The sequence below is a fragment of the Urocitellus parryii genome, chromosome 4 (assembly GCF_045843805.1).
Source record: "Urocitellus parryii isolate mUroPar1 chromosome 4, mUroPar1.hap1, whole genome shotgun sequence".
Classification (NCBI taxonomy): domain Eukaryota; kingdom Metazoa; phylum Chordata; class Mammalia; order Rodentia; family Sciuridae; genus Urocitellus; species Urocitellus parryii.
In genome coordinates, this window is record NC_135534.1 from 3,655,616 (window position 1) to 3,679,758 (window position 24,143).

General features: G+C 57.7%; 1 protein-coding gene across 1 annotated transcript in view; it reads left to right on the forward strand.

Annotated features, from left to right (window-relative positions):
* Positions 1 to 24,143, forward strand: part of LOC144254130 (actin, larval muscle-type-like) — a 43,315-nt gene that overhangs the window by 11,858 nt on the left and 7,314 nt on the right. The window contains exons 5-8 of the mRNA XM_077796852.1: positions 2,140 to 2,268; positions 5,168 to 5,278; positions 9,066 to 9,150; positions 12,308 to 12,469. Of these exons, the coding sequence (XP_077652978.1) occupies positions 2,140 to 2,268; positions 5,168 to 5,278; positions 9,066 to 9,150; positions 12,308 to 12,469 (487 nt within the window). The remainder of the gene's footprint in view (positions 1 to 2,139; positions 2,269 to 5,167; positions 5,279 to 9,065; positions 9,151 to 12,307; positions 12,470 to 24,143) is intronic.

Genomic DNA, 24,143 nt, shown 5'->3' on the forward strand with positions numbered 1-24,143 from the left:
TCCCTGGACCATGAGGACACACCCTGGCCCCAGCTGGCTAGGCAGTTGTCCCCAAGACCCCAGCGGGGGCCTGAAGCCCTGGAGAGAGCGGAGCCCAGCATGGGCTGTCCTACACACCCCTCTTCTCAGCACAGGACTGACGGAGGGGGCGAGGTAGGAGGGGGCACTGAGGCCTGCAGCCGCCGTTCTGTGGGTGTGGTCTCTCCAGGGTCCAGACACGCGTCCGGACTGTGGATGCAGGTGACTAGAAAGTGCTGCCCAGAAAAGGGGCGGGCGGGCCACCGAGACAGCACCACAGGGTGGTGTTGGTGCAGAGCCCAGGGTCACCGCACAGGGACCCGAGTGGTGTTGGTGCGCAGCCCAGGGTCACAGTGAGAGCCAGAACTTCCACAGTCAGTCAGTGACAGAGCAGCGGGCCGTGGCGCCTCACGGGCTGGGCTCCCTGAGCTGAGTTCCGTCTTCCAGGAGCCCCGTGGCCGGCCAGCCCGCCCCTTGGCCTGCCCTGCGCCTGGGTGCAGGAGCGGCTCTGGCTGCAGAAGAGGCTGTGTCCCCGGCAGGCCTCAGCGCCTGGCCCCTCCCCACACTTAGGCGCTGCCGTCCTTGGTCCTCCAGGTGCCGAGGTGGAGGCTGGGTTACCCTGGACTCTGCCCAGAGCTCCCGAGGGCCGCAGCCCAGGGGCAGCCTGTGGGGAGACTGGTCGGGCTCGAGTGGCAGGATGAGGGCTTTGCTGGGGCTGTTCCAGACAGCGCAGCCCTGACCCGCCGGCTGCCCAGCCTCGGGACCTAGGCCAAGCCTGTCCATCTGGCTGCGGCAACTCCAGCAGGATGAGGCTGTCCGCACCCTCAGAGCCACACGCATGTAGACGGGGGTCCACTGAGCGGTGCCAGGGGAGGCAGCTGCACCGTTGCCCTCGGTGTCTGTGGGTCCTTTCAGTCTGAAGTGCACCCCGGCGGCTGGCCTCCTGGGACGGCTGCCCCAGCTTCGCTGTGGAGAGGGACAAGGAGCAGAGGTCGCCATGTCCCGCTGGACAGCAGTGAGGGCTGGGAGGTGAGCAGGTGTCGGAGGCTCAGCTAGGGGTCCCCACCTGGGTCCAGATCCTGCCGTGGGAAAGACACGATGGCCCAGGACATAAAGGTCCCTGCAGTGGGCTGAGGTGGCCTTGAGCTCAGGCCTTGCTTTGAAGTCCCCGCTCCGTTGTGGCAGGCACCACTCCACACCCAGCCTGCAGCACTCGCTGGCCTTGCTGGCCACCTCTGCACGCTGGTCCCCGAGGCCACGCCTCCTACAGGCTGCTCCTGGCAAAGACCCTGGACTCCTGAGGAGCCACATTGGCTCAAGAGCACCCCCGGCTGGCCCAGCCGTCCAGGACACCCTCTCGCCCTGCAGCCTCTGTGTCAGGGGCTCAGCCTCGGGCAGGGGCTGCGTGGCTCTGCAGCCTGCCCCTGGCCCCGCCCGTTGCCACCCACACAGGCACATGCCCTGCTACAGGCCCCCAGCCCCTCCCCTCTGCCTTGAAGGTAGATGTTCACCTTCCTAGAAATGAGGAACCACATCATCACCTTCCAAAGCCAGCACACAGGACGTGTCCCCTCTCTCCCCCAAGAGCCCCTCTCTACCCTTGTCTGGGTCTCCTCTTCTCAAGGTGAGACCGTGTCCTGGCAACGATCCCCAGGGCACTGTGCCTCGAGGACAATTGGCCCGAACCTCTCGGTGTCAGTGGGGTTGGAGAGGGATGCCCACGCTGTGACTCGAGCCACTTTTAACAGCCCCTGCACTGCTCAGCATGGGCTGAAATGAAAGCCAAGGGCAGGGACCCCACCCCTCCTGAAAGCCAAGGGCAGGGACCCCACCCCTCCTGAAAGCCAAGGGCAGGGACCCCACCCCTCCTGAGGCTGGATCTAGCTCGCTGTGGGTTTTTTTGGGGGTGGGGTACTGGGAATTGAACTCAGGGGCACTCAACCACTGAGCCACATCCCAGCCCTTATTTGTATGTTATTTAGAGACAGGGTCTCACTGAGTTGCTTAGCACCTTGCTGTTGCTGAGGCTGGCCTTGAACTCGATCCTCTTGCCTCAGCCTCTGGAGCTGCTGGGATTACAGGGTGCACCCTGGTACCTGGCTATCTTGCTGTGTTTTTCAGACCATGTTGGTGGGAATGGAGGAAGAAGACTGGTTCATCGGAGATGAGGTCCAGAACAAGCGAGGGATTCTCAACTTGCAATACCCCATCTCCCGGGGAGCCATCACCAACTGGGACAACATGGAGAAGGTGGGCTGCAGGTCCAGGTGGGGGCACCTGTCACCTACCCTGCTGGGCAGGAGGAAGGGCTCTGTCACGTCTCAGCTCTCAGTCCCTCTGGACATTGTGTTATGGTCCCAACCACTAGGCCCCAGAGTCGGGAGACCCAGGCTTGAGTCCTGTCTCCTCTGCTCATTGTCAATGTCACTCTGGACTTGTGGCATGGCCTCCCTGGCCCTCTACAGTGATGGGTATCATTGCTCCTACCACCACACTGCCGTGAGGCTTCAGGGATGACGGGGGAGGAGCCCTCGGTCTGAGAGTGTCAGAAGTCATGATGACTGTGAAGTTGAGTCCCGCTCTTCATACCTGAGGTTCTGGCCTGAGCCTGCATGTGGGTTTGGGCAGGTTGCAACGGCCTTACAAGGTGTCCTGTTGTGGCACGAGTGTCCCAGGGCTGCTGTAACAGCTATTACTGTGGCTTAAACCACAGTTCTGAAGGCCGGAAGTCCAGGTCATGCTCGCAAAGCTGTCCAGGCCCCTCCCGGGGCTGGTGGTGTGCCGTCCATCCACGGCTCCTTGGCCTATAGCGACATCCCTGAGCTCTGTCTTCACCGGCCCATGGCCTTCTCCCCGTGTGTGTCTGTGTCAGGACTGCCCCTGTCTAAGGGCCGCTGGCACTCTGTCTCCACCCGTGATGTCCACAGCAGCTCTGTTTCATGCAGCGGGCTCTGGAAGGCTGGGACTTCAGCATGTGAGCTCAGGGGACAGGATTCAACCCAGAATGGTCACCTAACACCTGGCTCGGCCCAAGCCTGAGGCATCCAGCACAGTGGCAGTGCCCGCCTCTCACCTTTGCCTGGGCCTGGGATTCAGGCCTGGCTCAGGGTCTTGGGAGGCTGCAGCAGATGTGGCTGGGAACCGTCATCGGACAGCTTGGCCGGGCGGGAGGTCCCTGGCAAGGGGCGCTCCCCTGAGGCTGGCGGGGGCTCCTCCTCGTGGGTGTCTGCCTGGGGCTGCCCACGTACTCAGAACAGGTGCCTGGCCTCCTCCAGAGGCCGGCGGAGGCCCAAGGCGCTGTGGCCCAGCCTTGGAGGTCACACTGTCATTTCTGCCTAGTCTATGGGTCCCACAAGCTCTCCTGAGTCCAGGCAGGAAAGGCCACCCAGGCCTGGTTCCAGGAGGTGGATCCACTGCGCACAGCCCTGGCCCTGGCGAGTGGCGCCTCATGACACCTGCCTGTGACCTCATGGGTGCCTCCGAGGCCTGGTTCCTGCACACAGCCCACCCACACAGCTCGCCCCTCACTCTCCACACAGCACCCAGTGGGCGCTCCCTCAGTCAGGGCAGACAGGAACTTCACCCACAAAAATGAATAGCGTCCGTTGAGCACCTGCTGTATGCCAGGTACCTCGCTGGGTTTCATGGCCAGGTTGTGCACTCCAAAGTGCCTCAGGATGTGACTGGGTTTGGGAGGCCTTCAAGGTGGAAGTTAAGTTAAAATGAGGTCATTGGGGGAGGTCTCAATTCACGGTCCTGTAAGAAGAGGAGAGGAAACAGACACACAGAGGCCTCAGGAGGAGCCAGCTTGTGACACTGGGACCCCAGACGCAGCCCCCAGGACACTGGACCCTGGCTGCCTGAAGGCCCGGCTGTGGCGCTCTGCAGGGCTGCCTGGGGAGGGGGCACACCCGTTCTTACGTGGGCGTGGGTCCTCACAGCCTGCTCTGGGGGCAGGACCGTCTCCATTCTAGAGATGAGGTCAAGGTTCACTGGGCACCTTGCTGTGCAGATGCCCCGGCATGTGGCAGGGCTCCCGTCCATACTGGGGCCGCAGCGGGGGCTCTCGCTGTGCACACCCAGCCCATCGGCGTCTAGGGCTCGCCCCGCAGTGTTGGTGCAAGCGTCCGTGTCCCCGACCGGAGCTGCTCTGGAAAGCACCCTCGGCCCCGGCTCTGCCCCCGTCCCCAGCTCCCGGCTGGTTATTGAGTGCCTGGTCAAAGTCACCCTTCCCGCTGCCTCCGCAGGTCAGGACCCCCCGAATCAGAGGCCTCCTGTGACCCCCAAACCACAGCGGCCAGTCAGCATATTTGGGTGGGTCCAGGATCCAGGCCCCCTCCTGGACCCGGGTGCAGGGTTGCAGCAGTGCAGGGCGACCTGCGCATCGTGCCCACACTCTGACCACGCCTGGGAGCCGTCCTCTACTCCATAGTTAGGGAATGACTACCAGAAAAAAGTCCAGATGTTCAGGGCAGATGCAGGTATTTTTGGAGTGTGTTTTCCATCCTTGGTTGGTTGAGTCTTTGGATGAGGAATCCACAGATGTGCAGGCTGACTGCATTGCTTTGTGAGCTAGAGAAGGGGGATGGGAGACTGTTAGTTAGATGGCAGGTGATTGATAGGAGGTAGGTGATGAGTGGCAGGTGATTGATAGGTGATGGGTGATTGATAGGTGGTAGGTGATGAGTGGCAGGTGATTGATAGGTGATGGGTGATTGATAGGTGGTAGGTGATGAGAGACAGGTGTAGGTGATTGGTAGGTGATGGGTGATTGATAGGTGGTAGGTGATGAGAGACAGGTGTAGGTGATTGGTAGGTGATGGGTGATTGATAGGTGGTAGGTGATGAGTGGCAGGTGATTGATAGGTGATGGGTGATTGATAGGTGGTAGGTGATGAGTGGCAGGTGTAGGTGATTGGCAGGTGATGGGTGATTGATAGGTGGTAGGTGATGAGTGGCAGGTGTAGGTGATTGGCAGGTGATGGGTGATTGATAGGTGGTAGGTGATAAGTGGCAGGTGATTGATAGGTGCTAGGTGATTGCTAGATGACAGATGGTAGAAGATGGACGGACGGACGGACAGCACCCTGCCTGGAGGGGCAGCCGGCTCTGCCTTGGGCAGTGCAGCTCACCTGCCGCTCTCCCGCAGATCTGGCATCACTCTTTCTACCACGTGCTCTGCATCGCCCCCGAGGAGCACCCTCTCATGGTGACAGAACCTCCCTTAAGCAAAACGTCCACCAAAGAGAAAGTGACCCAGGTAACAGGGCCAGCGGGGCGGGGGTCAGCCTCCGGCCTCCTCCTAAGCTGGGGCAGCCTCAGGGCCTCGCCCTCTCTGGGTGCATCAGGAACAGGCACTGGGCGCAGTTGTCCCCATTGACGGTGGCAACAGGAGTGGCGGCTACGTGGGGGGCTTGCCGAGTGGTCAGGCTCTGGGCCGGGCACACGACAGCAGCGGCTTCACACCCATCCAGCCTGTGGGCAGGCGATTGGAAGCCCCTGTGTCCAGACGGACACGCTGGAGCAGTGGGAGCTCAAGTGATCTGCCTCAGGTCACAGGCCGGTGGCTGGTGGACCCAGAGGGTGTGACCCCAGGCTCCACCAACCACTGCTCTGTGGTTCGTCCTCCCTGGAGGCCTGGTTCTGATTTGAAAGCTGCTGGGCTCTCCTGTGAGGGTACCCCTGTCCTGCCCCTGCAGAGGGGTCAGTGGTGTGTGCCGGTGGGGTCCCTGGGTAGCTGGACGGCGGAGCCAACAAGACCTGGTGCAGATCACCGCCCTCAGGACTGCACGGGGGCGGGGGTGGGCAGGGCTGCAGGGTGCCCCGGGCTGCCTGAGTCCTCAGCTCATCCCTGGGCTCCTCCTAATGAGGACATCCAGGGGCTAATTAAGCAAGCAGCAGGGCTCTTCCATCTGTCCGGCCATCCTGAAGCTCAGCGGTGTCTCTCCATTGAGCAGCGACCTGCAGGACAGGCCCAGGGCTGAGGCGCCACCTGCACAGGCCCAGAAACAGCAGCTGCATCCTGCACGGCCCGGGTGCGAGCTGCCGCCTCACTAAACAAAGCCCCACGAGGGCCACTGACCCCTCCTCTGAGTGGACATTGAGATCATGGAAGTGGGGCAGTGCTGGCTTTCCGGGACCAGCACAGGAGCTGCCTGTCTGGAGAATGACCAGTGTCCATGAGGCCCTTGGCACACTGGAGGAGGTCGGAGAGGGGCAGGACCCCCTGGCCCAGGGAGCAGGCCGCTGCCCAGCTGCAGAGGAGCAGCAGGGTGTTGCCCGGAAGCTCTAGCAGGAGCAACAGGCTCACCTGGCTGCGGAGGCCAAGACCCCAAGACCAGCCTCGCAAGCTGGAGACCCTGAGGCTGATGGTGTGGCTCCCGCCTGGAGGCTGAGGCTGAGGAACCCGCTGGAGCCTTAAGGCAGGGAAGAGCTGAGTCCCAGCTCTGGGCAGGCGCAGCGGCCTCTCCTGTCAAGACTCTGTGCTCTCGAGGGCCATCTGGGGCACCCTGGGGCACCCCCGTAGGAAGGTCTGACTGCCGTCAGGTTGACACGTGGAGTTGGCCACCACAGCAGCCCAGCAGGTGGCTCCAGCCGCCTCCCCTCAGCCCTCCTCTGGCTGTGTTGGAGTCCAGCAGGGAGCCAGAGGTTGCTCACTGGGCCATGCTGAGAGAGTCAGGAAGGGACACCAAGACGGGCGTGTGTCTCAGAGAGGGCGCTTCGCCCCGAGCAGCGGACCCTGTTAGTGATTGGGGGTCATGGCCACCCCTTGCCCTAGAGAGTCCTGGGTACAGAACGAGAGAGGCCCTGCCCAGGAACCCGTGGTCAGAGGAGGCCGGCAGGAGGGGCAGGGGCTCCAGCACGCACCCCTCCCCTGTGTCCCCAATCTCTTTCTGGTGCCCCTAAGAGCCGCCCAAGAAAAGACCCCAGACCTCAGCCTGGGGCAGAGGGCAGCGGGAAAGGAGAGGTCTCTGCAGGCCAAGGGGCAGCAGCCACCCTGCAGCCACCCTCCCAGCCGAGTTCCCTCCCTGCCAATGTCCCTCGTCCAGCTGCCACCCGTGTGGCCCCTGCAGGGGCCTGGGACGGGCGGGGACGTGCAGGGCTGGTGCTCCTTCTGCGGTGCCCCTGTGGGATCCGGAAAGCCATGTTCCTGAAGAGAAGCCCGGCCCTGAGTCACCTGGTCCTGGCCTGGCTCTGCCGCACACCTGGCCTCAGGCAGGTCAGTGGTCCTGGCTCTGCCTCAGTGTCCTCTTCTGGAGGACAACAACGGACCCCTGGGGTCACGGTGAGGAAGAATGAGCTGGTACCTGAAAGCCCTGTAGCTCTCCAGCCCCACGGTTCCCAGGCCTGTTCCCCCCTGAGCCACGGGAGCAGACTGCAGGGGCCCTGAAGACCCCGCAGCTCCTGACCCTCAGGCTCCGTGACCTTGGGCTCCACAACCTTCAGGCCTGGCGCAGGTGGGCAGGGTGGGGCGGTTTTGGGAGCCGGCGCTCTATGGAGCCCTCCCTGTTAGAATCGTGCCTCCAGACACACCCACTCTGGTGGGCCCACCGGCTGTGACTCCTCTGGAGGGGATCTGCGGCTGGGGCTCCTGTGAGAGTGGCTGCAAGGAGCCCACCTGGGCCAGGCCGCGTGAGCACGGGGTTTCCCCCGGGTGGATTCCCGCCTACCTCAATGCTGCTGCTGCCCGCATGGTTGGAACTGGACGGTCCCCAAAGCTCATGTGTCCCCAGGGCATCTGTGTTCGAGGAGGGGAAGTGATCGGCCCGAGGGGCTCCGACCTCATGGCCTCACGGTGGTCGTCCCTGGATGGAGTGGGCTACTGAAGGGGAGGAACTGTGGGCCGCGGGGCGCGGGTGCGGGGAGCAGGTCACTGGGCTGTGTCCTTCGGGACGGTATCCTGACCCCGGCTGCTCAGAGCTGCCAGCTTCCCCCACCACGCCCTTCCCCAAGATGTTCCAGAGCAATGGAGTCAGTGGGCCACGGCCTGAGCAAAGGGACAGGTCGCGTCAGGTAGTTTGGCGACAGTGATGGAAAACTGCTCGGAAGGTTCCTGGCTCTGCGCTGTCAGCCCCTCACCGTGACCCGCGCAGCGTGCGGCTCTAACACATCGCCTTGACCCAGTTTGGAGGCCCCGCCTGAGGCCAGTCAGTCCCCCTTCTGGGTGGGTGGTTAAGTCCACACCTACCACTGCCCTCGTTTGGATGTCACGTGCAGAGCCAGTATGTACCTGCTCTAATTGTCCTGGGCCCGCTGCGGGGCACCTGAGGACAGCCTCCATGTGCAGAAGGGCTGGGAGAGACCCTGGGACCCAGCACAGAGGAGCCCGGAAGCCCACGTGCAGCTCCAGCTCAGAGTCACTGTCCCTGGACGTGAGTCCTATTGTGGTCCTGTCTAGAGGGCTTCTCTTGCTCAGAGTATAGGTGACAGAGGTGCCTTTCATCCACCCCAGTGACACTGCACAAGAGTCTTCAAAGCCCTCAGAGCACAGCACGGCCCCCCTGCAAGTGGAGCTCACGGCCACCGTCTCGGGTGCAGGGCCCAGCCAGCAGCCGCTGTGCTCAGCCTCAGGGCCACCTGCTCACCTGCCTTCTGTCTCCTGTGGCCAGGGGCCGCCACGTACCTGTGTGGGAAGAGCCAGGTTGGTCTCTCCTGGCCACTCCTGCCCTGGCTCCCCGTGGACGCCTGGGCCATGTTTCTGGAACACACCACGTCTGCACCAGCGAGGCACCAGGGGCCCGTGTCCAGTCCCCTCAGAGGAACTGAACCTCCCCACCTCCCCGCTGCAGAAGGGAGGGCGTGTCCAGTGAGGAGAGCGTGCTCCAAGGAGCCTCTGGGGCAGCAGGGGCTGTGGGGGACCTCACTGCCCTCCTCAGAGGGGCCTGCTGTCCCAGGAGGAGCCCGAGGGTGTTCCGCAGACGAGGAGGGGCTCACAAGGCTGGGGAGGGCGCGCCTCGGAGCCCCTCTGCCCCTGTGGGCTGCACAGCGGTGGAGCCTGCCCTCTGCCCGTCTGGGCCTGGCTGCCAGCGTGGTTGCTGTCCCCCTAGATCCTGTTTGAGACCTTCGGCGTCCCCGCCCTCTACATAGGCAACCAAGGTGTCCTGTCTCTGTACTCCTCCGGCCAAACCTCAGGTGAGTGGCCCTGTGGGAGCCCCTCCCCCAGCCCACAGTCCCGTCCCAGCGCACACTCCTCCCTGGCACCTCAGGGAGGGGACCACACAGGGCGCACCCCTCCTTCCCCCCCTCTGGTTAAGCAGGATGCACCCAGACTTTTAAAATCCGCTGGACCCACCTTATCTTCATTGAGGTGTGATTGACACACAAGCCAAACGTGTTTCAGGGGCACGCTTTGACAGGTTTCACGCATGGATCACCACAACCACCATAATGAACCTACCTCACCCCCACGGCTCCCCCCGCCACCCTTCCCACCTGTCCCCAGCTGACTCCCAGCCTGTCTCCACAGATGGGTTCGCATGGCCGGCACTCGGTATGAACGGCATCAGAAGGCCAGGGCTCTGCCCTGTGTCCCTTTTTACTCTAGATTATCTGGAAATCCACTCCTGGGTATTGCTGTGGGTCGTTCCCTGGGGTGGGTCACCCTCATTCACTTGCCCATGAATGGGTTTGGGCCGGTTCCAGTTGGAGCTCTTGGAAGAAGGTGGCCATGCGCGTGCTGTGGAGGTCTTTGCATGCATGGACGCTCTCGTTGGCTTGTGGTAAATATCCAGAGGGGGACTGGCTGGGCCACGTTGTGGGCAGGTGTTGAACTTCTAAAGACACCTGCAAGCCAGCCACTGAGGCAGCCCCACCACTTTGTCCACAGCTGCCGGAGCTCTGGGCATGGAGTGGGAACGCAGTGGTGTGTCCCAGGGTTTCGATTCACACCCTGACCACGCTGCCACTGGACCACGCTTCCTGGGCGCCCTCGAATGTCCCCCGGTGAAGCGCTCCACAGTCTTCTCTGCACTCTATGTATCCTGGACACAGGCCTTCTGTCAGACGTGTATTTTGCACATACCTGTCTCTGCCTTCCCTTCATTCTCGTCACAGTGTCTTTTGAAGGTTTCAATTTCCATAAAGTCCAATTTATTGTTAGTTCATTGTTTTGTGGGCCGTGACTTTGGTATTGTATCTAAGAAATAGGTGCTTAACTGGGTTTAATGGCACACGCCTGTCATCCTAGTGACTCAGGAGGCTGAGGCAGGAGGATTGCAAGTTAGAGGCCAGACTCAGCAACTTAGAAGGCCCTGCCTCACTATAAAAATAAAGAGGAAAAGAGGAACCAAACGCAAAGATTTTCTGCTAGAACTCTCAAAGATGTTAGTTCTACGCTAAGTCCTAGGGTCCATTTTGAATAAGGCATAAGGTATGAACGAAGCCTGTGTGTGTGTGTGTGTGTGTGTGTGCGCACGCGCACAGAGCTCCTGTTTTTCACGAGTGTCTGTGGAAGACACTGCCCTCTCTCCGCTGACTTACCTGGCGCACTCTAAGTTTTCCGTGTGCTTGGGGCAGCTCTGGATCCCATCTTCTCAGCTTTGGGTCTGGCTGTGGGATGCCACCACGTTGTCCTGAGAACAGCTCTTTAGGAGTCTCCAAAGGAGGTGACATCAGTGCTACTGCTTTAGTCTCTTGATTCTGAAAGGTTTTGATCATTTTAGGTCTTCTGCATTTCCATATGAATTTTAAAATTAGTTTGTAATTTCCTAAAACAAACAAAACCCGCCCACCACCCCTTCGGGTTCTGTGGTTTGGTTCTGCTCTTGCGGTGCTGGGTCTGGGCCTAGGCCTGTGCTTGCTGGGTGAGCGCTGGCCCTGAGCTCGCCCACCCCGGGGTCTGAGGGTGGATAGGAGCCGGCCTGCATAGTTAGCTCCAGGGTGACCATGGCATGCATGCTAGGACCCTAGTTTCTCCCGTCAGTGTCCTGTGTTCTCAGTGGACAGGTCGGGGGTCTGGTCATATCTGTCTGTTTCTTACACTTGGGTGGTATTATAAATTTTATTTTATTTAAACTGTCATTATTCATTATTATTTATATAGAAATGCAATAGGTTTTTTGCTTTTGTGGTACAGGATCAAATCCAGGGTCTCACACATGCTAGGCAAGCACTGTCTCCCGAGCTACACCCCGGGTCCCTATGATTGATTTTTGTACATTAACATTATATACTGATATTTTAATTAAATCCACTTATTTAGATTTTGTAGGATTTATTATTTGGACCATCATCTTGTCTAGGTTTTACTCTATTCCATGATTTCGGAATTGGATGCTTTTAATTTTTATTGCTGGGTTGCATGAAGCTGTGGGGCAGAGGTCCTTGTCTTGCTCTTGATCTTAGAGGGAACAATTCGGTTTTGCAGCAGGAAGTGTTGTGATAGCTTTGGTTTCTCATGGGTGTCTTTATGCATTTGGTGATGTCTTGTGTTCTTGGTTTGCTGAGAAATTTCTTATCAGCGGCAGAGGCTGGGTTTTATCAAGGGCACCATCTGGGTTTTCTCTCCTCCTCGGCGGGGTGTTTCCTTGTTGGAGAGGTGGCACTGCGTGGCCTTCCAGGCCAAGCCCATCTGGTCATGATTGAGCCATTGTATGGGTCACTGATTCTGTTTGAATTTTGAGATCATGTCCACAGGTGACAATGGCCTAGTGTCCCAGCCTCCAAGACACTGTACTCTTGCCTGGCACCCAGAAATTTGAAGGCAGACCCTGTGCTCTTAGTTGCAAGAGTGGGAGGGAGACCCTCTCCCTGGTCCCCAGTGTGGCTGGAAGGGGAGGGACTCTGCTTGACCAGCTTCATTGAATCGTACAGTCTGTGGCTGCAAGTTCAACAGGTGCCAGGAGTCAGTGGCCCGGATCCCGATCAGCTCTGGACAGCCCCAGAAGCCACTGTGTCTCACAGAATGAGTCGTGCATTTCCACTGCCACTCACGCCCTTTTGGACCACCCCGCCCAGTGTGCCTTGCTGGTGGAAACGCAGGCTCCTCCACTGTGTCCAGCTCCCCCCCACACAAACACCTGGGTGCTGCCCAGAGATGCTCGTGCCAGGGCACTCTCCTCCCCTCTGACCTCTTGACACCTGCTCTGACATTCCTCCCTCTAACAATCAGAGAACGAGGCAGGCTCCCATCCTAAGCAGCCCCTCCCCAGGCGAGTGTGCTCCCCCAGGAAGAAGCCAGCTCCTGGGACCCTGTGCCTTCCCTCTGGACCTTTCCTGCTCTGCCTTCTCTTCCTGTGGGCCTGGCAGTGGCAAGTGGCACATGATGATGCCAATGTGTTCTCTTTCCCAGGAACAACCATCGAGTCTGGAGAAGGGATGACGTACTTTGTGCCCATCATTGATGGCTGTCCTCTGCTTCAGTCAACCACCCAGATGAATGTGGCCGGCCAAGACCTGACCATGTACCTCATGCAACTGTTGGCCCAAGAGGGGAACCTACTGGTGAGCACAGGTAGGAAACCTCTGTTCACAGCCAGGTAACGGGTGTGATGTCTTTCCTGGCCTACTCAACCCGCAGCCCTCCGTCGTAAAGTTAAGGCGACAGGACCAGCCTCCAAGTTCTAACTCAACCCTCTCTATATGTAGGGACATTTCTTCCCTTGACAATGTTGAGAAAGATGATGGTGATGATCATGGTAGTGGTGATGATGGTGATGATGGTGATGATGTTGAGGGTGGTGGCAATAGTGATCATGTTGGTGATAGCAGTGATAATAGTGGTAATGGTGAAGATGTTGGGGATGGTGATGATGGTGGGGATGGTGGGGATGGTGGGGATGGTGGGGATGGTGGGGATGGTGAGGATGATGGGGATGGTGGGGATGGTGGGGATGGTGGGGATGGTGGGGATGGTGAGGATGGTGGGGATGGTGGGGATGGTGGGGATGGTGAGGATGGTGAGGAGGGTGGGGATGGTGGGGATGGTGGGGATGGTGGAGATGGAGGAGATGGTGATGATGGTGGGGATGGTGGAGATGGAGGAGATGGAGGAGATGGAGGAGATGGTGGCGATGGAGGAGATGGTGGAGATGGTGGAGATGGAGGAGATGGTGGAGATGGTGGGGATGGTGAAGATGGAGGAGATGGAGGAGATGGTGGAGATGGAGGAGATGGTGGAGATGGTGGAGATGGAGGAGATGGTGGGGATGGTGGAGATGGAGGAGATGGTGGGGATGGTGGAGATGGTGGAGATGGTGGAGATGTGAGGATGGTGGAGATGGAGGAGATGGAGGAGATGGAGGAGATGGTGGAGATGGTGGAGATGGTGGAGATGGAGGAGATGGTGGGGATGGTGGAGATGGAGGAGATGGTGGGGATGGTGGTGATGGTGGAGATGGTGGGGATGGTGGAGATGTGAGGATGGTGGAGATGGAGGAGATGGAGGAGATGGAGGAGATGGAGGAGATGGTGGAGATGGTGGAGATGGTGGAGATGGAGGAGATGGAGGAGATGGAGGAGATGGTGGGGATGGTGGGGATGGTGGGGATGATGGAGATGGAGGAGATGGTGGAGATGGTGGAGATGGTGGAGATGGTGGGGATGGTGGAGATGGTGGGGATGGTGGAGATGTGAGGATGTGGAGATGGTGGAGATGGTGGAGATGGAGGAGATGGAGGAGATGGAGGAGATGGAGGAGATGGAGGAGATGGTGGGGATGGTGGGGATGGTGGGGATGGTGGAGATGGAGGAGATGGTGGAGATGGTGGGGATGGTGGGGATGATGGAGATGGAGGAGATGGAGGAGATGGTGGAGATGGAGGAGATGGAGGAGATGGTGGGGATGGTGGGGATGATGGAGATGGAGGAGATGGTGGAGATGGAGGAGATGGTGGAGATGGTGGAGATGGAGGAGATGGTGGGGATGGTGGAGATGGTGGGGATGGTGGAGATGGAGGAGATGGAGGAGATGGAGGAGATGGTGAGATGGTGGAGATGGAGGAGATGGTGGAGATGGAGGAGATGGTGGAGATGGAGGAGAAGGTGGAGATGGTGGAGATGGAGGAGATGGTGGAGATGGAGGAGATGGTGGAGATGGTGGAGATGGAGGAGATGGTGGAGATGGAGGAGATGGTGGAGATGGGGGAGATGGTGGGGATGGTGGAGATGGAGGAGATGGTGGAGATGGTGGAGATGGTGGTGATGGTGAGGATGGTGGGGATGGTGATGATTGTGAGGAGGGTGGGGATGGTGGGGATGGTGGGGATGGTGGGGATGGTGGGGATGGTGAGGATGGTGGAGATGGTGGAGATGGAGGAGATGGAGGAAATGGTGGCAATGGAGGAGATGGTGGAGATGGTGAGGATGGTGGAGATGGAGGAGATGGAGGAGATGGTGGGGATGGTGGGGAAGGTGAGGATGGTGGGGATGGTGATGATTGTGAGGAGGGTGGAGATGGTGGAGATGGTGGGGATGGTGAGGATGGTGGAGATGGTGGAGATGGAGGAGATGGTGGAGATGGTGGAGATGGTGGTGATGGTGGAGATGGAGGAGATGGTGGAGAGGAGGAGATGGAGGAGATGGAGGAGAATGGTGGAGATGGTGGAGATGGAGGAGATGGTGGGGATGGTGGAGATGGTGGAGATGGTGGAGATGGTGGTGTTGGTGATGATGGTGGGGATGGTGATGATTGTGAGGAGGGTGGGGATGGTGGAGATGGTGGGGATGGTGGAGATGGTGGAGATGGAGGAGATGGAGGAGATGGAGGAGATGGGGGAGATGGTGGAGATGGAGGAGATGGTGGGGATGGTGGAGATGGAGGAGATGGTGGGGATGGTGGAGATGGTGGAGATGGTGGGGATGGTGGAGATGTGAGGATGGTGGAGATGGAGGAGATGGAGGAGATGGAGGAGATGGAGGAGATGGTGGAGATGGTGGAGATGGCGGAGATGGAGGAGATGGAGGAGATGGTGGGGATGGTGGGGATGGTGGGGATGATGGAGATGGAGGAGATGGTGGAGATGGAGGAGATGGTGGGGATGGTGGAGATGGTGGGGATGGTGGAGATGTGAGGATGGTGGAGATGGTGGAGATGGTGGAGATGGAGGAGATGGAGGAGATGGTGGAGATGGAGGAGATGGTGGAGAGGGGGAGATGGAGGAGATGGAGGAGATGGAGGAGATGGAGGGAGATGGTGGGGATGGTGGGGATGGTGGGGATCGTGGAGATGGAGGAGATGGTGGAGATGGTGGGGATGGTGGGATGGATGGAGATGGAGGAGATGGTGGAGATGGTGGAGATGGAGGAGATGGAGGAGATGGAGGAGATGGTGGGGATGGTGGGATGATGGGAGATGGAGGAGATGGTGGAGATGGAGGAGATGGTGGAGATGGTGGAGATGGAGGAGATGGTGGGGATGGTGGGGATGGTGGGATGGTGGAGATGGAGGAGATGGAGGAGATGGTGGAGATGGTGGAGATGGAGGAGATGGAGGAGATGGTGGAGATGGAGGAGATGGTGGAGATGGAGGAGATGGAGGAGATGGTGGAGATGGAGGAGATGGTGGAGATGGAGGAGATGGTGGAGATGTGGAGATGGAGGAGATGGTGGAGATGGAGGAGATGGTGGAGATGGAGGAGATGGTGGAGATGGTGGAGATGGTGGGGATGGTGGAGATGGAGGAGATGGTGGAGATGGTGGAGATGGTGGTGATGGTGAGGATGGTGGGGATGGTGATGATTGTGAGGAGGGTGGGGATGGTGGAGATGGTGGGGATGGTGGGATGGTGGGGATGGTGAGGATGGTGGAGATGGTGGAGGATGGTGGAGATGGAGGAGATGGAGGAGATGGAGGAGATGGAGGAGATGGGGGAGATGGTGGGGAAGATGAGGATGGTGGGGATGGTGATGATTGTGAGGAGGGTGGAGATGGTGGAGATGGTGGGGATGGTGAGGATGGTGGAGATGGTGGGATGGAGGAGTTGTTGGAGATGGTGGAGATGGTGGAGATGGTGGAGATGGTGGAGATGGAGGAGATGGTGGAGATGGTGGAGATGGAGGAGATGGTGGGGATGGTGGGGATGGTGGGGATGGTGGAGATGGAGGAGATGGAGGAGATGGTGGAGATGGTGGAGATGGAGATGAGGAGATGGAGGAGATGGTGGAGATGGAGGAGATGGTGGAGATGGAGGAGGATGGAGGAGATGGTGGAGATGGAGGAGATGGTGGAGATGGAGGAGATGGTGGAGATGGTGGAGATGGAGGAGATGGTGGAGATGGAGGAGATGGTGGAGATGGAGCAGTCTTCTCATGAGGTGGAGGATGGTGGAGATGGTGGGGATGGTGGAGATGGAGGAGATGGTGGAGATGGTGGAGATGGTGGTGATGGTGAGGATGGTGGGGATGGTGATGATTGTGAGGAGGGTGGGGATGGTGGAGATGGTGGGGATGGTGGGATGGTGGGGATGGTGAGGATGGTGGAGATGGTGGAGATGGTGGGAGATGGAGGAGATGGGAGATGGAGGAGATGGTGGAGATGGTGGGGAAGATGAGGATGGTGGGGATGGTGATGATTGTGAGGAGGGTGGAGGATGGTGGAGATGGTGGGGATGGTGAGGATGGTGGAGATGGTGGAGATGGAGGAGATGGTGGAGATGGTGGAGATGGTGGAGATGGTGGAGATGGTGGAGATGGTGGTGTTGGTGATGATGGTGGGGATGGTGATGATTGTGAGGAGGGTGGGGATGGTGGAGATGGTGGGGATGGTGGAGATGGTGGGGATGGTGGGGATGGTGGGGATGGTGAGGATGGTGGAGATGGTGGAGATGGTGGAGATGGAGGAGATGGAGGAGATGGTGGAGATGGAGGAGATGGAGGAGATGGTGAGGATGGTGGAGATGGAGGAGATGGAGGAGGATGGAGGAGATGGTGGGGATGGTGGGGAAGGTGAGGATGGTGGGGATGGTGATGATTGTGAGGATGGTGGAGATGGAGGAGATGGAGGAGATGGTGGGGATGGTGGGGAAGGTGAGGATGGTGGGGATGGTGATGATTGTGAGGAGGGTGGAGATGGTGGGGATGGTGAGGATGGTGGGGATGGTGGGGATGGTGATGATGGTGAGGAGGGTGGGGATGGTGAGGATGGTGGGGATGGTGAGGGTGGTTTTGATGGTGGGGATGGTGGGGATGGTGAGGATGGTGGGGATGGTGATGATGGTGAGGAGGGTGGGGATGGTGAGGAGGGTGGGGATGGTGAGGAGGGTGGGGATGGTGAGGAGGGTGGGGATGGTGAGAATGGTGGGGATGGTGAGGATGGTGGGGATGGTGGGGATGGTGGGGATGGTGAGGATGGTGAGGATGGTGGGGATGGTGGGGATGGTGATGATGATGGTGGGATGGTGATGATGGTGGGGATGGTGATGATGGTGATGATGGTGACAACACACAACGGTCCCACTACCGGCCAGATCCAAGCAAGTAGGGGGTCTATAAGGAAGAGAAGGGGGTCTGGCTGGAGGAGGTCCTTAGGGTCACTTGCCTTGAATGTAGGGCAAAGAGAGGACCCAAGAGGGGCAAAAATGAGGGGGGCATTGACAAGAGTACTTGATGACAGGTGACAATCGTTGGCTCTTCTGATGAAGGTGTAGGAGCGCCGGGCTTAAGCCTGGAAATATGAATCCATGGGGTAAGTTGGTTATTAGATAGCTTGAATTTGGCCACCAAGGGAGTGCACATAATCACCAGAGCAGGACGCACCCATTTTGGTTTTAGAGGGGGGCTTTTCCCCCGGTGGGCAATAGTGAACAAGTTGACCAGGTGTTAGGAGGTAGGGTTTTGAGAGAGACTGGGGTCATAAGGAGCCAGTCTTGATAGCATCAGAGTTCAGAGCATAGATTGAAGAGGAGGGGCAGGGCATAGGTTTCGGAGATGGGTAGGGGTTCTGTAGGGAGTCTGGGAGGAACGAGGGGACGGCCATACATGACTTCCTAAGGTGAGAGATTAACAGGCTTCTTTGGCAAGGCCCTAATGTGCAATAGAGCCAAGGGGAGCACCTTTACCCAGTCCAGGCTTAATTCCATGGTGAGCTTGGTGAGGGTCTCTTTAAGGGACCGATTTGTCCTTTCAACCTTTCTGGAAGCCTGGGGGCAGTAAGGGCAATGGAAATGCCAAGGGAGTGATAGCGCGTGAGCCAGTCCCTGAGTTATCCCAGAGGTGAATTCTGGGCCATTGTCTGATGGGATAGAAGTGGGCATCCCAAAACGGGGGATTATGTGAGTCAACTACCGTAGAGGCCTGCTTGTGAGAAGTGGGAAAGGTTTGTTTTTTACTCAGGGCATGTTGGTGCAATCATTCTGCCAGTCTGCAGCCGGGGTAGACTGCAGGCCGGATGAGAAGGGAAAGGTTTAGGTTTTAATGGAGTATTGGTATTGGTTCTCTGGCAGATCTGACAAGTGGAAGTGATCTGCTGTAGGAGGGTCTTATCGAGTGGGAAAGGGTGAAAAAGGAGTGAAGGAAAGTAGTGAGACTCTGTGGACTAGAATGGAATAGAGAGTGAGGAACTGGAAGAGTTGCTGGGGATCTTTGGGTCATAACAAAGAGTAGCAGAGAGGAGGTAAAGCTCTGTAGGGCGGCTGATGGAGCCGCTTGATCGGCCTTGGGATTCCCCATAGTAGTAAGGGAGGAGTCAGTTTGGGGCCTTGCAATGGATCATTCCCAGTTGGGAAGGCAGCCTGGAGGCTCGTAGTAGGCCAGAAATAAGTGTGGGATTAATGACTGCCGTCCCCGGTGGTCAATAGCCCCCTTTCTTCCAAACGGCTGCATGGGAGATCGGTATATAGGGAGAGGGTTTTTCCCTCCGCTAGCTCGCATGCCCTGTGGCAGCTCTGAGTTCAGCTTGTTGGTTGGAGGTATTGGATGGGAGAGGTTTTGCCTCTATGATGGACGAGAGGGAAATGACAGCATACCCCGCCACTTTAACCCCTTCAGGTATAAAGGAGCTACCACCTGAGAACCAGACGAGGTAGGGCAGGGGTCCCTCAGAAATGGTGGCAGGGCAGGGTCACATCGTCTCCAATACCTCCAGGCATTTGTGGACGGGATCTTGTGAGGGAGAAGATGGGAAGAGGGAGGCAGGGTTTAATGGGAAGAGAGGAGGCAGGGTTTCAGCAGGGCTGAAAAGAGATGGAGGGATTTTCAAGGGGAGACAAGGAGGGATAGAACCCTGGAAGGAGGAAGTGACTGTAGCCCCCTGTAAGTGAGGAAATCCTTCAGATGGTGAGGAGATGAGATGGTTAGCGGGGAGCCAAAGGTAAGCTTGTGTGCTTCTTTCTGGAGGTCATGGGCTACTGCTAGGGCTCTGAGCCATGGGACCAGCCCCTGACAGTGGGGTCGAGCTGTTTGGATAGGTGGGCCACTGGTGCAAATGTGGGGTCATGTTCCTGACCCAGAACACCCAGACTTTCTCCCTGTTTTTACATAGAGGGTGAAGGGTCGGGAGAGGTCGGGGAGATGCAGGGCGGGTGCCCGGAAGAGGGCCTTATTAAAGGGCTTCCCTACCGCTGAGAGTAGGGGTTCATCTTGGGGGTCCTTGGCCAGATTATATAGCAGCCTGGTGAGGAGGGAGAAATTCCAGGCCCTGAAGTACCCAGCCAAACCCAAGAAGGAGAGTATGTCACCTTTGGTCTTTGGTGTAGGTATAGTCACAATAAGCTGTTTTCTGTCCACCATAATGGCCTTTTTCCCTTGAGAGATAGATACCCTAGATATGTGACCTCTTTACATGCTATTTGGGCCTTTTGTGGAGAGGCCCCATATCCCTTTAAGGCCAAGAAATTAAGCAGGAGAACTGTGTCATCTGTTGAGTGCCCTTTGGACGGGCTTTGGACGAGCTAGAAGAATCTGTAGAGGTTTGCAAGGGGAGCAGAGAGCAGGATTGGATGGGGGCAAGAAGAAAGCCGGAAGAGACCCCTTAGAACGGAGGGATCCAGGGACCCAGGAAGGGGCCACCTGCTTTGGTGGTCCAAGGGATAAGTGGGCCAGGCCTGGGTGCTATGTTTGATCCAAGAGGCATTGTAGGGGAGAGTCGACCGGCAGAGAGGACACAGTACCCATGTAAGGAGGAGGGAAGAGGACGCAGAGAAGGAGGAAACTGATTTATTGGCAAAAGGGGCGTCCCCGCTAGAGCCAAAATCAGGAGTGCCTAAGTGGCAGGTTTGAGCTGCAGAGATTGGTTGTCACCGAATCCTGACAGTCGAAGCTCTCGTCCTGGACGGAACCAGAGCCGTGGGAGACCTTGGCCAAGGCTTTTAGGGACCCCTCCTGGAGAGGCCAGATACTCCCAGGGCTGGAAAGAGGGGAGAGGAAGGGGTGGGTAAGCGTCTCTCTAGCGGCCGAGTCTTAAGGTGAGAGGACTAGGACTTTCGAATCTGCCCAAGGAAGGAGTCCTTGAGGGCCACCGTAGCCTTAAAGGCTGTGGTGGGGTGCTTTCCTCCCCGCAGGTGGGCAAAGAGATTTGCTGGACGATAATCAACATATTGCAAGAGGGAGGATTCGGGGCCCTGGGGGTGAAAAGATTGGAGGTCAGAGGCCAAGGTTTGCCCAAAGAGGGGTGGACTATCTCGAAATCCCCGAGGAAGGACAGTCCAGGTTAAAGGCAAAAAGATATCCTCTAAATCTGTGACCGAGAAGTGGGTGGCAGTGTGGGGGACCTGAGATAGCAGGGTGTATGGGTTGGGAACCAAGGATGTATGGGCCTAAGGGAGGTGTTGATGAACTAAGCGATAGGACCCGTTGGGCTTTTTACTGCTAGTTTGGGAGTATTGTAAGGGGAATGAGCAGGACGGAGGTACCCCTTGCTAAGAAGGTCCTGAATAATAGGTTGTAGGCCCAGAAGAGCTTTTGTGCACAGGGGGTATTGAGCCTGTTGGGAAGCTGTTGGGATCTTTGAGATGAATGTTAACTGGTGGGCAGGAAACGGTGGAGGGGGTGTGGGTATCCCATACAATCGGGTCACCAGGTTAGTATGGTGTTTCATGTCGGCCTCCCAAGTGGAGCAGAATGGCCAGTCTTCTGCCAAAAGGGGCCAGAAAAGATGAACAGGCCAATTCTGGGGCCTGACTGATGCCAAGAGCCCAGATGTCGATTGTTGTACTGAATTTAGAGAGAATATCTCGGCCGAGCAAAGGAACTGGACATTGGGGCATAACTAGGAACATCTGAGAGAATGGGAAGTTGTCTATGGAACAGAGTAACAGGGGAGTCTTTCTTGGATAGATGGTCTTTCCTCCTACCCCGACAATAGGAGAGGTGGATGGCACTGTTTGCCCCCAGAGTTCTGTCAGGACTGAGAAGGTGGCCTGGTGTCAAGGAGAAAGTCAACCTTGCGTCCATCCACCTGAATCTGCACCCTGGGTTCCTGTCTATTGATCATTACGGCCAGGGACAAGGACTCAAGGCACTGTCAATCGATTGCCATGCCCAGAAGGTCTGAGGGTTCCCTGGCCATAGGCCTCCTATGGGATCTAGGACAGTCAGAGCCCCAATGACCTTGTTGTTGACATTAAGGGCATGGGGTACAAGGAGTGCTTGGTGCGGGGCATGCCCTGGCCCAATGTCCCTCCTTGCCACACTTGAAGCAGGTGCGGAGGCAGGGGGGAGCTGACCTGCGATGATGGGCAGCCACCCGGGGAAGCACCCTGCAGGGCCTGGGCGAGTATCTGAAATTTCTCAGTCTGGGGGGTGGCAGGGCCTTGTTCGAGCTTTTCTAGTTTGGCCCAGATGTCAGGGTAGCTCTGCGAGAGGAAATGTGTCATAAGGACATGACGACCATCTGGGGTTTCAGGATCTAGGTGACTGCTGAAGGGCTTTTGTAAACTGATCCAGAAATTCCAATGGGGTCTCTTGTAATTTTTGGAAATTGACGGCCTTACATGCCGTTTTTTCAAACCCAGCAATAATATGTGTGGAGAATCGGTCCCTACTCTGTATGCCAGCTTGTGTATTATAATCCCAGTCGGGAGTTTGATCTGGGGCAGCAAGTGGTCCCGGAGGGTGATTGGGTTTAACTCGGTGAGTTTCATCCGCATGGGCTCTGGCAAGTTCCCAGACTCTGGTACGTTCCTCAAGAAGGAGAGTATTAGCCAATAACATATATATGTATCATGGTGAGTGAGGCTATAAGCCTGGAGGACCCACTGAAACTCCCTAATGTAAGTGGTGGGATCTGTGGGAATGAGCCCAACCTTCGCTCGAGTTGCATGAGGTCATTCATAGAGAACAGGACATGTACCTGGATAATGCCCTCAGGCCCAGCAACCTCTCTTAAGGGGGCCATGGTTTGTGGGACTAAGGGCGGGACCTAGTTTGGGGGGAACTAAAGGTGTCGGCCGAGTCAGGGGGAGCACCTGAGGGGCTGGACAGAGCCAACGGGGGAGGTTGGTAGAGAGGGGGTTCATCTGCCGGATAGGTCGGGTGAGAACGAAGAAGAGAAAAAGCCTCAACATAGGGGATCTCCTTCCACTTTTTCGAGCACTCGCAGAAGTTAAACAGATCTCTGAGAATTGCGGGATCTAGGGATCCTCCTGGAGCCATTGACTTTGATTGTCTAATTGATAGTAAGGCCAGTCGTGTGTGCAGAATTTAATAAGGGGGAGTCTGCAGAGAGGGAAGAAGAGGCCCCCATAGGTCAGGAGAGGGACAAGGGTGGTTAAGAGAGAGAGAGAGAGAGAGAGAGAGAGAGGGAGAGAGAGAGAGAGAGAGGGAAGTGCCTATTCTTCCACCCCCCAGTACCTCCCGCTCATGAACCAGGTTCCAGAGAGTCCACCGTGACCATGAAGGTTGTGGTGGGGTGCGTTTTCTCCTCCAGATTGGGCGTCAGAGGTTTGCTGGACGATTATGGTCAGAGCCCCTGCGTAGCCCGTCTGAAGTTGGATACCCGATAGGGGAATCACCTACTGAAGAGTCGGTGTTGTGCCGAAAGAGTGGACCTGGAAGGCAAGCCTTGAGAGAGGGTTCCCTCGAGCAGTGAGGCATTCCCCTCCTGGGTTTTGGCACCAATGAAAGAACGAGCAAGGCTTGCCGTCGGAGAAAATGCCCTTTATTGAGGAACAGCTCAGCATAGTTATAGAGCTGGGGGTGGTTTGACAGTTGGCATGGGGTGCTTTCTGATTGGTGGGTAAGGATCATGTGAGCCAGCAGGGCTAGTCTGATTGGTGGGTAAGGATCATGTGAGCCAGCAGGGCTAGTCTGATTGGTGGGTAAGGATCATGTGAGCCAGCAGGGCTCACCATTGGACGGCTCTTCTTGGGAGATGGGGAAGTTAGTCTTTGGAGCTGGGGCAACTCCTAACAGTGATGATGGTGATGATGGTGGGGATGGTGAGGATGGTGATGATGGTGGGGATGGTGAGGATGGTGGGGATGGTGGGGATGGTGGGGATGGTGGGGATGGTGGGGATGGTGGGGATGGTGATGATGGTGGGGATGGTGGGGATGGTGGGGATGGTGGGGATGGTGAGGATGGTGTGTATGGTGTGTATGGTGGGGATGGTGAGGATGGTGGGGATGGTGAGGATGGTGTGTATGGTGGGGATGGTGATGATGGTGGGGATGGTGGGGATGGTGGGGATGGTGATGATGGTGTGTATGGTGGGGATGGTGGGGATGGTGGGGATGGTGATGATGGTGAGGATGGTGAGGATGGTAGGGATGGTGAGGATGGTGGGGATGGTGGGGATGGTGGAGATGGTGGGGATGGTGGGGATGGTGATGATGGTGGGGATGGTGATGATGGTGGGGATGGTGGGGATGGTGGGGATGGTGGGGATGGTGAGGATGGTGTGTATGGTGTGTATGGTGGGGATGGTGAGGATGGTGGGGATGGTGAGGATGGTGTGTATGGTGGGGATGGTGATGATGGTGGGGATGGTGGGGATGGTGGGGATGGTGATGATGGTGTGTATGGTGGGGATGGTGGGGATGGTGGGGATGGTGGGGATGGTGATGATGGTGAGGATGGTGAGGATGGTAGGGATGGTGGGGATGGTGGGGATGGTGGGGATGGTGGGGATGGTGATGATGGTGAGGATGGTGGGGATGGTGGGGATGGTGATGATGGTGGGGATGGTGATGATGGTGGGGATGGTGGGGATGGTAGGGATGGTGGGGATGGTGGAGATGGTGGGGATGGTGGGGA